Raw genomic sequence first — 17,387 nt, forward strand, 5'->3', positions numbered from 1 at the left:
ATAAATTTAGCACTGAACTGGCGGTTGTATAAAGTCCCGTGGATTACTAGGTAATTGTATTTTGAAAAAGGTATACTGCTCATATGTCGTCTTCGGTTTTCCATAAAATCTCACATTTTCATTTCTTCAGATAAGGGGGCACTCCTGGAGGAGGTGGGAGGGAGTTTTGTGTTCATTTCATACATGTACATGTATACTCCACCTGTCTATACAAACAACGTAGGCGTACCTGTGTGTGTAATCTGTTTGTATGTTCACTGTTCGTATTTTTTAATCATTTGACTTTATGGAGTCAACATATTAATAGAAAAACTATTCCAGAAAAAATATCATCACTTTATAGTAACTTTTTAGACACTTAGTACTATTAAGAAATTCTACTTTATTCTAGACCTTCCACAAAACATAGCTGCATGTGTTGGTTCATACATATATCAAATGTACAATCAGAGAGATTCACTCATGTATACTACGTGCTTTTTGTTCTTGATACCCTTACCTCTTTCACAAGAAGATCAACGTAATTAAGGTAGAAGCCTAGTCATAATTTTTGACAAAATCGGTCATAAATCACATGACAATGTTAATTAGTTCTAGGTTCAATGAAATAGCATTATTTTGTGTGTTACAGTTATGCTTTTTGAGAAACGTGTCCTAATATTTCTTGAAAATTGCTATTTTTAGAACAATTCCATAGAACACAATGTTAAAGAAAAATTGCATTTTTTGACACTTTTTAAAACTCAGATTTTTTAAATAATTCAGAACAACAAAAAGTACTTCATCATTAACAATATATGATTTTTTCAGCCTATGTCACTAGGCTAGATTTTGAGATATTGCATAATATCTCTGCCATAGGAACCAGTGGTAAAAGTGTTATAATAGCGTCAAAATGGTGACTTTCCACTAAAATACAACCATCAATTTCTCGAAAAAAAGGCTGGTGACCTCCAACTTTTTAGGTCAATATCCTTATATTGCCTTGGAGTACAATTTATTGCAAAATGAATAAATTCTAGGTTTTTTACCTTAAATATTTAATTAAAGTTTACAGTTCATCAAGCCATAAACCAATGCAGTGTAAACCAATATCATTATTAAATATTAATGTGGTTAATATACGTCAATCTAACTAATTCAACAAATTGAAATATTGTGCAAACCTCTGATTTTAGAATCACAATTTTCTGAAACTCAATTTGCCAAATGTTGATTATCTAAATTTCAGATTATTTTTGCTTTTTGTAAATTTCATAGGTGATTTTTTTGGTCAAAAGAGTATTTTTTTGGTTTCTACCAAAATACTGTGAAAATTAAAGAACAAACGACCTGATGGTCAAAAGAGCATTAAGATCCAACCCATCAAAAACTATAATTTGAAAGTACTCATCTTAGTACTAATTCATGTAACTTTTATTTCAAGTTTCAGAATTATTTCATAACAAACTATTGACATCATTATAGCAACAACAAGTAGTATGGCAACTAGTATTGCATCAGGGCTATCAAAACGTGGTGAACATATCAGAGTGATGCCTAATCCACCTCTGTCTGCTGCACACTTTAAATGTGTTGCCAACGCGTATGATCCGGTGAAAAACCCAAAGGTAAGTTTTATGGTTGACATATTGATTATTTCAGTGTATGCAGAATATCTCATAATATTACCATGTGTAAAAGTTTGTCAGTAAAATGACCTGGATATTATTCATAATGGCCTATTGATGGCCATTTTTTTTTTTACGAATTGCAGTTCTTGAACCAAATCTCTGATGTGCCTGGACCAATCACATTCAGGCTTCATACATCATGTCACTTTATTAGGATTTACTAATTGTACATTCACCTTATGATAAAATTTATCATGACTGAATGGCGGCCATTTTAATGTTAAGAAATGTATTAAAATTATCAATGTGTCTGATTTCTGGCAGATTTTTTTCCATTTTTGATAAATTGATAAATGCTAAATATGCAGTTACTGGTTACATGGTGATTCTTTTTTTGTATTTAAACATTGATATCCAAAAATCTTTAAGACACTGACTTCTGACATGTTTTGTGGCCCCATGTAATTTGCATGTCAGCAATTAACCTGTTGATCTTTAACTTTTTCAATGCCAAAATCAATGCTTGTCAATTTCACAAAATATACCTGTATAACTATTTCTGTAGTTTTTCTAAAATTGTTATCAAGATCTGTAGCCAGTCCATTTGATACAAAATTTAAAAAAAAAAGTATTTTTAAAATAATAGTTTTTAAAAACAATTATTATTACTTTTTTATGGAATTTCATTTAATGGATTCATTGATATTTGAATTTTTATAAGCATAATGTACAGCAGAGGTCAGAGTTTATAGGCTATAGTTCAGTCATATCACTACATAATGATTCTACTATTTATGTTTTGTATTCTAATAACACCTCTATTTTCAGTTAAAAAATGTTAATAATGTGTGTGATAATTGATTTAATTTGTTGTTAATTGCTTTATTAATTGTGATTTTTTTTATTCTTTTAGGGTATGGTTAATTTAGGCAGCAGTGAGAATCACTTATGTTATGATCTTATTTCAGAGAAGGTAATTCCCAAGATAATATCTATTTTGACATTTGTGACATTGTTCATTATTTTGCAATGAAATTTAGCTAAATAACACATGTTATATAGTGTATGATATTTTCAATTATAGAATTTGTGTTATAAATGAGGTAAGTTTTTTTTGACTCACTTATCATCTAGACTACATTATTGATGGCGTTGTAACAAATCCTGCAGTGATTAGAATGGTCAAATCATTAATGATACTGTAAAAAATTTTGGCCACTTCTAAAATAATTATTTTTTTAAATGGTTGAGTTTTTAGAATACAAAATTATGTTTATTAAAAACATGGCATACATGGCATACATGGTCACTATTGGTGTCAGGAAGCCAAATCAAAACACAAACATTTGTTATGTTCATTGCCAAAAATACAAACAGATTATGAATATGAGTTGGCACTACGGGAAAGACTTGCAGATTTATTATGCTAATAAGTAAAATACACTCCATCATGTTATCATCATGAAAGTTGGTAAAACTTTTTCAGTACTTGTTTTACCTCTTAAAAAAGGCTAATCATCTCGCTAAAAAACATCAGACAATGAAACCCACGCCAATAAGTCATACTTCAATGTTGATAATAACAAAATTCATTTTCGAGATGTGTCCTCAGAATATATCAGTAGTACCATACAGTGTTCTGATTGGTGACTGGCATTCTTGACCTATCAGGTCAAAGGACACCTTGGTAGGTCAACTCGTTTGTACAGAATCATTTCATGTTCTAAGATGTGTTTTTACACATATTTCACAGCAAACTAAAGAGATAATATTATTTGTATCAAACCATGACTGAATAATAAACAATGGTGTTAAAAGAAATGTATATTTCATGAATTGAAGCCTATGTTGGAGTCAAACCATTGCTCCAAGAAAACAAAACAAGGTGGATGAAATTTTAGAGAATTAAAGTCAGTACAATTCAGTGATTAGATTAAAAACCAATAAATTATCAAACTTTTAGAGTACCAGTAGGTGAGTTTTTATTGTGGATTGTAATTAAACAGGTGACAATGGAATGTTATGTCTGCAAGATCCAAATGTCTGTATGATTCAAGAAACTAGAGAAAAATACACAACAATGTGAAAATGGTGAACCAATGATTTTTAACATCCATAATGATGAGGCGGTTCTTAACATGGTAAACAAATCAAATTTGTTGTTGAAATGTTTTCATGCCTTTTAGCTTTATTGAGTCTAAACAGGAATTTAAAATCTAGGGAAGGCTAAAAATAGTTAATCTAAGTTTAGTACCTGTATGATTTTAGGGCCTTTGGTTGATGAATCAATTCTTAATTAGGTTAATATCAGATTATATAACATTCACAGATAACAGTGTGACTTGTATCACAGTCCCCCCATAAATAGATAGAAGGACTGTGCTTGTATCATACTTTGGCGCAAACAAACCAAGACAACCAGAGTTTCTGCGCTCCGCTATAGGAATATAATGTAAGCCAACTACAAAATAACAGCTCCCTCTCTGCCACAGATAAAAGATTTACTCTGTTTTACAGTTCAAAGATCCCAAGATGCATTGCATTGAACCATGGATGATGCAATATTGCAATACACGTGGGATTATTCAGTTGAGACAAGCTATTGGTGACTATTTGACAATGAAAAACAAGACTTCTACTCCAGTTAAACCTGAAAATGTAAGAATACCTGCATGTTTATGGTTCAATTAAGTGGAAATAAATTGAAAAGGTATCATTGTCTTGAAGACAATCTTAAGTAAATGTGTTCATTTTGAAAGAAAACTTTTTAGAAAAAACAAAACTTGAATAAAATTACTGGGACCTAAAAAAAAAACTTTTTGGTTTTATTTGTAAAAACCGATGATCGTCAAAATACTTGGCAACAATATTTTTGATCAAAATTGAAATACTAAAATAATGGTACATTAAAAATTAAGTAATTTTACAAAAATGATATCATCTTTTTTCCATCATAATTGACTCTCATTCTCCAAGAATATTCTGTGTGTTTTGACACCAGATTCCAAAAGTACATTTTGTGCACACATACATTTGTATAAATGTTAGGCTTTTGAAAAAGAATTTCATATTACTTAATTAGATATTTTATTAGTTTGTACATTATTTTACTTTATTTGAAAAAAAATATATTATTTTTAGGATTTTGTTCCATTTTTTGTAGCTGTCAGTTTGCAACGGAGTTGAAACACTTATAGCTGCATTGATGACTGTGTTGTGTGATCCTGGAGGTAAGAACAAAAATGTAACAAACACACAAACATGATCAATTTGAATATTGAAATCTCGAAACATTGATAAACATTTTTGTGAATTTTTCATTTACTCTTGAATAAAACAATTACACCATATCAAGAAAGGTTGAGTTTGTTTAAAATAAATCTGATTATGAAGAAAGGTGAAATTAAAAATATTTGTGTATGTAACTAAAATTTGCTATGCACCACTACTGCGTACTTTGTCGAGATATGTTATGCATCACTACTGCGTACTTTGTCGAGATATGTTATGCACCACTACTGCGTACTTTGTCGAGATATGTTATGCACCACTACTGCGTACTTTGTCGAGATATGTTATGCACCACTACTGCGTACTTTGTCGAGATATGTTATGCACCACTACTGCGTACTTTGTCGAGATATGTTATGCACCACTACTGCGTACTTTGTCGAGATATGTTATGCACCACTACTGCGTACTTTGTCGAGATATGTTATGCACCACTACTGCGTACTTTGTCGAGATATGTTATGCACCACTACTGCGTACTTTGTCGAGATATGTTATGCACCACTACTGCGTACTTTGTCGAGATATGTTATGCACCACTACTGCGTACTTTGTCGAGATATGTTATGCACCACTACTGCGTACTTTGTCGAGATATGTTATGCACCACTACTGCGTACTTTGTCGAGATATGTTATGCACCACTACTGCGTACTTTGTCGAGATATGTTATGCACCACTACTGCGTACTTTGTCGAGATATGTTATGCACCACTACTGCGTACTTTGTCGAGCGAAACCTATCATATGAGTGATTGTCTGTTGTCCATCGTTGTCAGTCGTCATTCGTGTCAATGTTTTACTTTTTTTGACTTCTTCTTCAAAACTACAAGCCTAAATGCTTTGATACTTGGTGTATATGTACCTTGGGTGGACCTCTCCCAGATTTGTTCATTTTGTAATGATATCTTCAATTCTCTAATTTTGGTGAATATTTTTGTCATTTTTGGTAAAAAGTGATATTTTCGACTTCTTTTTAAAAACCGCAAGTGCAATTGCTTTGATATTACATATATAGTTACTACATGTGGACCTCTCTTAGATTGTTCATTTTGTAATGATATCTTCAATTCTCTAATTTTGGTGAATATTTTTGTAATTTTTAGTAAAAAGTGATATTTTCGACTTCTTGTTAAAAACCACATGTCCAATTGCTTTGATATTATACATATAGGTACTACATGTGGACCTCTCTCAGATTTGTAAATTTCGTGATGATATCTTTATCTTTAGCAAGTCTAATTGCTTTGATATTATATATACTACATGGGTACTACAGGTAGACCTCTCTTACATTTGTTCTTTTCGTGATGATTTTGTTCTTTAATTATCTAATTTTAATGAATACTTTTGATAAAAAGTTATACTTTTGAATTTTTGGTGAAAAAAGCAAGTCCGATTGCTTTAATACTATACATATTGTTCATTTTTCTAATAATATCTTCAGTTCTTTAATCGAAATGTGCATTGATAACAGCGGAGCTATCTCAGCTAGTTTTTTAATATAATAGCTTATGAATCATGAACATGTGAGGTAGAAAAGTATGTGTGAAAAGTAGTCACTTTGATATATATGTATACCTTACCAGCAATATCATGAATGTTTTTAGCTTGCACATGTACATACATTTATGTAGCTTGGATTGATATCTTACAATGTATTCTTGAATGGGTATTCAACAATGAATGAACATCTGCCTCTGACAGTTATCTTAACCATTAATGGATGCCCTATATCCAACCCTGGATGAACACCAGCCTCTTACAGATATTCTAACCATAAATGGATGCCCTATATCCAACCCTAAATGAACATCTGTCTCTGACAGATATCCTAACCATTAATGAATGCCCTATGTCCAACCCTAGATGAACACCTGCCTCTGACAGATATCCTAACCATTAATGAATGCCCTATATCCAACCCTGGATGAACACCAGCCTCTGACAGATATCCTAACCATTAATGAATGCCCTATGTCCAACCCTGGATGAACACCTGCCTCTGACAGATATCCTAACTATTAATGGATGCCCTATATCCAACCCTAGATGAACACCTGCCTCTGACAGATATCCTAACCATTAATGAATGCCTTATGTCCAACCCTGGATGAACACCTGCCTCTGACAGATATCCTAACCATTAATGGATGCCCTATATCCAACCCTAGATGAACACCTGCCTCTGACAAATATCCTAACCATTAATGAATGCCCTGTGTCCAACCCTGGATGAACACCTGCCTCTGACAGTTATCCTAACCATTAATGAATGCCCTATATCCAACCCTGGATGAACACCAGCCTCTGACAGATATCCTAACCATTAATGAATGCCCTATGTCCAACCCTGGATGAACACCTGCCTCTGACAGATATCCTAACTATTAATGGATGCCCTATATCCAACCCTAGATGAACACCTGCCTCTGACAGATATCCTAACCATTAATGAATGCCTTATGTCCAACCCTGGATGAACACCTGCCTCTGACAGATATCCTAACCATTAATGGATGCCCTATATCCAACCCTAGATGAACACCTGCCTCTGACAAATATCCTAACCATTAATGAATGCCCTGTGTCCAACCCTGGATGAACACCTGCCTCTGACAGTTATCCTAACCATTAATGAATGCCCTATCTCCAACCCTGGATGAACACCTGCCTCTGACAGATATCCTAACCATTAATGGATGCGCTATATCCAACTCTGGATGATCACCTGCCTCTGACAGATATCCTAACCATTAATGGATGCCTTATATCCAACCCTGGATGAACACCTGCTTCTGACAGATATCCTAACCATAAATGGATGCCCTATATCCAACCCTTGATGAACACCTGCCTCTGACAGATATCCTAACCATTAATGAATGCTCTATAATCAATCCTGGATGAACACCTGCCTCTGACAGATATCCTAACCATTAATAAATGCCCTATGTCCAACCCTGGATGAACACCTGCCTCTGACAGATATCCTAACCATTAATGAATGCCCTATATCCAACCCTAGATGAACACCTGCCTCTGACAGATATCCTAACCATTAATGGATGCCCTATATCCAACCCTGGATGAACAACTGCCTATGACAGATATCCTAACCATTAATGAATGCCCTATGTCCAACCCTGGATGAACACCTGCCTCTGACAGATATCCTAATCATTAATGGATGCCCTATATCCAACCCTGGATGAACACCAGCCTCTGACATATATCCTAACCATTAATGGATGCCCTATATCCAACCCTGGATGAACACCTGCCTCTGACAGTTATCTTAACCATTAATGGATACCCTGTATCCAACCCTGGGTGAACACCTGCCTCTGACAGGTATCTTAATCATTAATGGATGCCCTATATCCAACCCTGGATGAACACCAGCCTCTGACAGATCCTAACCATAAATGGATGCCATATATCCAACCCTAGATGAACACCTGCCTCTGACAGATATCCTAACCATTAATGAATGCCCTATATCCAACCCTAAATGAACACCTGCCACTGACAGATATCCTAACCATTAATGAATGCCCTATATCGAACCCTGGATTAACACCTGCCTCTGACAGATCCCAACCATAAATGGATGCCCTATATCCAACCCTAGATGAACACCTGCCTCTGACAGATATCCTAACCATTAATGGATGCCCTATATCCAACCCTGGATGAACACCTGCCTCTGACAGATATCCTAACCATTAATGGATGCCCTATATCCAACCCTGGATGAACACCTGCCTCTGACAGATATCCTAACCATTAATGGATGCCCTATGTCCAACCCTGGATGAACACCTGCCTCTGACAGATATCCTAACCACTAATGGCTGCCCTATATCCAACCCTGGATGAACACCTGCCTCTGATAGATATCCTAACCATTAATGGATGCCCTATATCCAACCCTGGATGAACACCTGCCTCTGACAGATATCCTAACCATTAATGGATGCCCTATATCCAACCCTGGATGAACACCTGCCTCTGACAGTTATCCTAACCATTAATGAATGCCCTATCTCCAACCCTGGATGAACACCAGCCTCTGACAGATTCTAACCATAAATGGATGCCGTATATCCAACCCTAGATGAACACCAGCCTCTGACAGATATCCTAACCATTAATGGATGCCCTATATCCAACCCTGGATGAACACCTGCCTCTGACAGATATCCTAACCATTAATGAATGCCCTATCTCCAACCCTGGATGAACACCAGCCTCTGACAGATTCTAACCATAAATGGATGCCGTATATCCAACCCTAGATGAACACCTGCCTCTGACAGATATCCTAACCATTAATGGATGCCCTATATCCAACCCTGGATGAACACCTGCTTCTGACAGACATCCTAACCATTAACGAATGCCCTATGTCCAACCCTGGATGAACACCTGCCTCTGACAGATATTCTAACCATTTATGGATGCCCTATATCCAACCCTAGATGAACACTTGCCTCTGATAGATATCCTAACCATTAATGGACGCCCTGTATCCAACCCTGGATGAACACCGGCCTCTGACAATTTTCTTAACCATTAATGAACATCATGTATCCAACCCTTGATGAACACCTGCCTCTGACGGGTATCTTGACCATTAATGGATGCTCTGTATTCAACTCTGGATAAACACCTGTCTCTGACAGTTTTCTTAACCATTAATGAACGTCATGTATCCAACCCTGGATGAACACCTGCCTCTGACAGTTATCTTAACCATTTAAGGATGCCCAATATCAAACCCTGGATGAACACCTGCCTCTAACAGCTTTCTTAACCATTAATGAACGTCATGTATCCAACCCTGGATGAACACCTGCTTCTGACAGGTATCTTAATCATTAATGGATGCCCTATATCCAACCCTGGATGAACACCTTCTCTGACAGATATCCTAACCATTAATGAATGCCCTATATCCAACCCTGGATGAACACCTGCCTCTGACAGTTATCCTAACCATTAATGGATGCCCTGTATCCAACCCTGGATGAACAACAGCCGCTGCCAGTTATCTTAACAATTTAAGGATGCCCTGTATCCAACCCTGGATGAACACCTGCCGCTGACAGTTATCCTAACCATTAATGAATGCCCTATATCCAACCCTGGATGAACACCTGCCTCTGACAGGTATCTTAACCATTGATGGATCTCCTGTATCCAACCATGGATGAACACCTGCCTCTGAAAGTTATCTTAACCATTTAAGGATGCCCTGCATCCAACCCTGGATGAACACCTGCCTCTGACAGTTATCTTAACCATTTAAGGATGCCCTGTATCCAACCCTGGATGAACACCTGCCTCTGACAGTTATCTTAACCATTAATGGACGTCCTATATCCAACCCTGGATGAACACCTGCCTCTGACAGTTATCCTAACCATTAATGAATGCCCTATATCCAACCCTGGATGAACACCTGCCTCTGACAGGTATCTTAACCATTGATGGATCTCCTGTATCCAAACCCTGGATGAACACCTGCCTCTGACAGTTATCTTAACCATTTAAGGATGCCCTGTATCCAACCCTGGATGAACACCTGCCTCTGAAAGTTATCTTAACCATTTAAGGATGCCCTGTATCCAACCCTGGATGAACACCTGCCTCTGACAGTTATCTTAACCATTAATGGACGTCCTATATCCAACCCTGGATGAACACCTGCCTCTGACAGTTATCTTAACCATTTAAGGATGCTCTGTATCCAACCCTGGATGAACACCTGCCTCTGACAGGTATCTTAACCATTGATGGATCTCCTGTATCCAACCCTGGATGAACACCTGTCTCTGAAAGTTATCTTAACCATTAATGGACGTCCTATATCCAACCCTGGATGAACACCTGCCTCTGACAGTTATCTTAACCATTTAAGGATGCCCTGTATCCAACCCTGGATGAACACCTGCCTCTGACAGTTATCTTAACCATTAATGGACGTCCTATATCCAACCCTGGATGAACACCTGCCTCTGACAGTTATCCTAACCATTAATGAATGCCCTATATCCAACCCTGGATGAACACCTGCCTCTGACAGGTATCTTAACCATTGATGGATCTCCTGTATCCAAACCCTGGATGAACACCTGCCTCTGACAGTTATCTTAACCATTTAAGGATGCCCTGTATCCAACCCTGGATGAACACCTGCCTCTGAAAGTTATCTTAACCATTTAAGGATGCCCTGTATCCAACCCTGGATGAACACCTGCCTCTGACAGTTATCTTAACCATTAATGGACGTCCTATATCCAACCCTGGATGAACACCTGCCTCTGACAGTTATCTTAATCATTTAAGGATGCTCTGTATCCAACCCTGGATGAACACCTGCCTCTGACAGGTATCTTAACCATTGATGGATCTCCTGTATCCAACCCTGGATGAACACCTGTCTCTGAAAGTTATCTTAACCATTAATGGACGTCCTATATCCAACCCTGGATGAACACCTGCCTCTGACAGTTATCTTAACCATTTAAGGATGCCCTGTATCCAACCCTGGATGAACACCTGCCTCTGACAGGTATCTTAACCATTGATGGATCTCTTGTATATAACCCTGGATGAACAACATCTACTCTGAATGCATGCTATGTACCTTATCCACAAACAGAACTCATCTTTGATTGGTATTCAAGGTGGGATAGACCCTAAATTCACGACCCTGGATGAAATTAACCATTACCTGAATGACACCCTACCATAAATAGCTGTTCAGGATGGGACCAGCGATACCAGAACAGCGACACCCTGCCCCCAAAAGTTGCCCTGGATGATCTATGCTACGAAAAGGACACGCTACCCTATATGCACACCAAATAACAATTATCATCTCAGTCAGGATGACTACTCTATCCTGAGTAAATGCCATGAATCATTGAGCTTATACTTACCTTCTACTGATTAAATTGAGGTCAAGAAGCATATTTTTGTATACATTTATTTCATATTCTCCCTTATCAGATGGATTTTTATGTCCTGCACCCATTTATGGGGGTGTACGCAATGACTTACAAAGAACAGCTATGGTCAATTTTGTACCTGTTCATTTATCTAGCCAGGTACTGTTACTTTTTTTTTGTTATCTAATTAATGAATCATTGCAGACAGATTGGATTGGCAATCCGCGATCAGCTCCTCTAGGATTGCCCTTTAGTGTGTGTCTGTGTTTTCACATGTTAACGTGATTTTTTTTGCTGGGCCGATTTCATTCAAACTTGGAAGGCATGTCACACCTTCACTATAGTTAGATGGTAAAATCTGGAAAAATTTCCTTCCCACCATTGCTATACCAACCGACAACAATTTTCAATTTTGACTATCTTCGCGCCAAATGTATCTCCTCCTACAAATGTTGGATTAACAATCTTCGACATAGCTCATTTGACTCAGCTTTGTTTTTTTGGATATTTTTTCATTGACGAGAAATTTGACCTCAAAGTTGAGGTAACTTTTCACCAGGAACAACTTTTAAATCTTCTTTGGCTTTTTTTGGCTGGGCCAATTCCATTCAAACTTGGCAGGCAGGTCAAAGGAAAAATTCCTGGCCCACCTTTGCTGTTGTCACTTTTGAATACCTTCAAGCCAAATGTATCTTCTCTGTAGTTCTGTAGATGTGGTAGTAATAAAGTCAAGTGACTTCTGAACTTTTTTTTACGAACTTCATATATGGGGGGTTAAGTTTTAATATTAAACCAACCTTAGCTTCATGTTTGTGTCCTACATGTTTTTTTAGCTGAGTGGATTGCCAATCAGTCTACTAGCGTGTTTACTGTGAGTCTGTGATGCATTAATATAGAAAGTCAGTGTCAATCCAATCATGGAATCATGGTCATGGCTTTTAGAAATTGTTCACTTGATATTATTCTTTCTATTTGTCACTTACTTATTTTATTCAAACTTGGTTTACTGCAAGCCATTCTCTTGTTTCAATTTTCATTGTAGTTTTGTTAATTTTGTCTGTTCTAAATGTCTCCTGTCTGTCATTAGATCTAGATGCAATCTTTCAAACTTAACTGTCTTCCCACATAAGAGGGGTGGCAAGGGTTATTTTCGGTCAACGTAATTGCAATATTTTTTTGTTCGTACAACGTAAATTGAAAAAATAAATTCCGTAATTCTGTAATCACAGGCTAGACGTACAACGTAATCAATCAAATATTTTTTTCGTACACTGTACAAATGTGTCATTTTTTTCGGTACGTACAAGAATTTTCTAGGTATTCTTTTTTAATCTTTTATCTTTTTTCCGTAAAATTAAAAATAACATTTGTTTTCACTGTAAACTGTAAAAACGTCTTTTTTTTCTTGTAAATTGTAAAAAGCCCTTTTTATTTCCCGTAAAACTGTACCGACTACCCCCCTTGCTTGCTCCCCCTCACATAACAATGGATTTAGATTTAGCTACAAATTGAGAAACTAATGTTTCATATTCAAAGTTGACTTGATGGGCACTCCAAATTGCTTTTTTGTAATTTTTTTAAGAGTTTTTTTTTTCATATTTGTGTAAACCATTACAGCTATCAAGTTTGTTATTACTAACCGAAATAATTAAATAAGGGCAGATAACTTTTGTATTTCTACTGAGTGAATTGATTGACAGAGTTGTGAGGGTGCATTTATCATACTAACAATGCAACAGGTTTGAGTTATCAACAACAATTATCAATTATTTTTAATATTCTGTAACTAATAGTAATTAGGGACGACGTCAAAAGATCGATGTCGGATAAAAAACTTAATTCCTTTAGTTTTTTTCCAAACCCCCCTACCCCCCACTGAAACTTAATTGATAAATATTGGTCATGGCGTCAGACTACATTCACCATTAAATACAAATTGATAATCGGACAGTAGTATTGCATAGCAGTTGTCTGTCGGGTGGGTGTCAAAAGATTTTACAAATGCACCTCATTTGATGCACAGATTTACACTCGAACCAAACCATTTTTCTGTTTTTTTCCCTTTTCGGTTATTTCTTCCATGATTGGATTGAAAAAAAAAACGAACTACAAATACTCCAAGATTTTTTTGACTTCATTGAAAAATAAAATCGTTTTTGTCGGATAGAAACTTTTTGAGGTCAAAACCCCCCACCCCCAAACTAAAGAAAATAAGTTTTTTATCCGACATCGATCTTTTGACGTCGTCCCTTATACTGCAAAATATTGAAACTCTGCTATCCGAGTAAAATCAACGAAATTTGAAAAAAAGAGGGTTTGGTTGTACCAAACACACAACAATGAAGTGATTTGTTGTACCAAACACACAGCAATGAAGTGATTGGTTGCACTAAACACACAGCAATGAAGTGACTGGTTGTACCAAACACACAGCAATTAAGTGATTGGTTGCACCAAACACACAGCAATTAAGTGATTGGTTGTACCAAACACACAACAATGAAGTGATTGGTTGCACCAAACACACAGCAATGAAGTGATTGGTTGCACCAAACACACAGCAATGAAGTGATTGGTTGTACCAAACACACAGCAATGAAGTGATTGGTTGGACCAAACACACAGCAATTAAGTGATTGGTTGGACCAAACACACAGCAATTAAGTGATTGGTTGTACCAAACACACAGCAATTAAGTGATTGGTTGTACCAAACACACAGCAACTAATTGATTGGTTGCACCAAACACACAGCAATTAAGTGATTGGTTGTACCAAACACACAGCAACTAATTGATTGGTTGTACCAAACACACAGCAATGAAGTGATTGGTTGGACCAAACACACAGCAATGAAGTGATTGGTTGCACCAAACACACAGCAATGAAGTGATTGGTTGGACCAAACACACAGCAATTAAGTGATTGGTTGCACCAAACACACAGCAATAAATTGATTGGTTGTACCAAACACACAGCAATGAAGTGATTGGTTGCACCAAACACACAGCAATGAAGTGATTGGTTGCACCAAACACACAGCAATGAAGTGATTGGTTGCACCAAACACACAGCAACTAATTGATTGGTTGTACCAAACACACAGCAATGAAGTGACTGGTTACACCAAACACACAACAATGAAGTGATTGGTTGCATCAAACACACAGCAATGAAGTGATTGGTTGCACCAAACACACAGCAATGAAGTGATTGGTTGTACCAAACACACAGCAATGAAGTGACTGGTTACACCAAACACACAACAATGAAGTGATTGGTTGCATCAAACACACAGCAATGAAGTGATTGGTTGTACCAAACACACAGCAATGAAGTGATTGGTTGCACCAGACACACAGCAAAGAAGTGATTGGTGACACCAAACACACAACAATGAAGTGATTGGTTGCACCAAACACACAGCAATGAAGTGATTGGTTGTACCAAACACACAGCAACTAATTGATTGGTTGCACCAAACACACAGCAACTAATTGATTGGTTGTACCAAACACACAGCAATGAAGTGATTGGTTGCACCAAACACACAGCAATGAAGTGATTGGTTGCACCAAACACACAGCAATTAAGTGATTGGTTGTACCAAACACACAGCAATGAAGTGATTGGTTGCACCAAACACACAGCAATTAAGTGATTGGTTGTACCAAACACACAGCAATGAAGTGATTGGTTGTACCAAACACACAGCAACTAATTGATTGGTTGTACCAAACACACAGCAATGAAGTGATTGGTTGTACCAAACACACAGCAATGAAGTGATTGGTTGGACCAAACACACAGCAATTAAGTGATTGGTTGTACCAAACACACAGCAACTAATTGATTGGTTGCACCAAACACACAGCAACTAATTGATTGGTTGTACCAAACACACAACAATGAAGTGATTGGTTGCACCAAACACACAGCAATGAAGTGATTGGTTGCACCAAACACACAGCAATTAAGTGATTGGTTGTACCAAACACACAGCAATGAAGTGATTGGTTGCACCAAACACACAGCAATTAATTGATTGGTTGTACCAAACACACTGCAATGAAGTGATTGGTTGGACCAAACACACAGCAATGAAGTGATTAGTTGCACCAAACACGCAGCAATGAAGTGATTGGTTGTACCAAACACACATCAACTAATTGATTGGTTGCACCAAACACACATCAACTAATTGATTGGTTGGACCAAACACAGCAACTAATTGATTGGTTGTACCAAACACACAACAATGAAGTGATTGGTTGGACCAAACACACAGCAATGAAGTGATTGGTTGCACCAAACACAGAGCAACTAATTGATTGGTTGTACCAAACACACAGCAATGAAGTGATTGGTTGGACCAAACACACAGCAATGAAGTGATTGGTTGCACCAAACACACAGCAATGAAGTGATTGGTTGCACCAAACACACAGCAATTAAGTGGTTGGTTGTAGCAAACACACAGCAATGAAGTGATTGGTTGCACCAAACACACAGCAATTAAGTGATTGGTTGTACCAAACACACAGCAATGAAGTGATTGGTTGTACCAAACACACAGCAACTAATTGATTGGTTGTACCAAACACACAGCAATGAAGTGATTGGTTGTACCAAACACACAGCAATGAAGTGATTGGTTGGACCAAACACACAGCAATTAAGTGATTGGTTGTACCAAACACACAGCAACTAATTGATTGGTTGCACCAAACACACAGCAACTAATTGATTGGTTGTACCAAACACACAACAATGAAGTGATTGGTTGCACCAAACACACAGCAATGAAGTGATTGGTTGCACCAAACACACAGCAATTAAGTGATTGGTTGCACCAAACACACAGCAATTAAGTGATTGGTTGTACCAAACACACAGCAATGAAGTGATTGGTTGCACCAAACACACAGCAATTAATTGATTGGTTGTACAAAACACACTGCAATGAAGTGATTGGTTGGACCAAACACACAGCAATGAAGTGATTGGTTGGACCAAACACACATCAATGAAGTGATTAGTTGCACCAAACATGCAGCAATGAAGTGATTGGTTGTACCAAACACACATCAACTAATTGATTGGTTGGACCAAACACACATCAACTAATTGATTGGTTGGACCAAACACAGCAACTAATTGATTGGTTGGACCAAACACACAACAATGAAGTGATTGGTTGGACCAAACACACAGCAATGAAGTGATTGGTTGCACCAAACACACAGCAACTAATTGATTGGTTGTACCAAACACACAGCAATGAAGTGATTGGTTGGACCAAACACACAGCAATGAAGTGATTGGTTGCACCAAACACACAGCAATGAAGTGATTGGTTGCACCAAACACACAGCAATGAAGTGATTGGTTGGACCAAACACACAGCAATGAAGTGATTGGTTGCACCAAACACACAGCAACTAATTGATTGGTTGTACCAAACACACAGCAATGAAGGGATTGGTTGTACCAAACACACAGCAACTAATTGATTGGTTGCACCA

The 17,387-nt window shown here is 37.2% G+C and overlaps 1 protein-coding gene across 3 annotated transcripts in view; it reads left to right on the forward strand.

The window, feature by feature from the left end:
• Window positions 1-17,387, forward strand: part of LOC102806205 (1-aminocyclopropane-1-carboxylate synthase-like protein 1) — a 49,360-nt gene continuing 31,973 nt past the window's right edge. Inside the window, exons 1-6 of one of the 3 annotated variants that reach the window (XM_085501944.1) lie at window positions 13-50; window positions 1,427-1,610; window positions 2,527-2,586; window positions 4,131-4,271; window positions 4,777-4,843; window positions 11,925-12,022. In XM_085501944.1, the coding sequence (XP_085358070.1) occupies window positions 1,482-1,610; window positions 2,527-2,586; window positions 4,131-4,271; window positions 4,777-4,843; window positions 11,925-12,022 (495 nt within the window). In that variant the 5' untranslated portion in view covers window positions 13-50; window positions 1,427-1,481. Of the gene's footprint in view, window positions 71-1,426; window positions 1,611-2,526; window positions 2,587-4,130; window positions 4,272-4,776; window positions 4,844-11,924; window positions 12,023-17,387 lie in introns of all 3 variants that reach the window. The other 2 variants (XM_085501943.1, XM_085501942.1) reach the window with 2 other exon arrangements.

This window comes from Saccoglossus kowalevskii, chromosome 1 (genome assembly GCF_978046115.1).
Source record: "Saccoglossus kowalevskii chromosome 1, keSacKowa6.1, whole genome shotgun sequence".
Lineage (NCBI taxonomy): Eukaryota > Metazoa > Hemichordata > Enteropneusta > Harrimaniidae > Saccoglossus > Saccoglossus kowalevskii.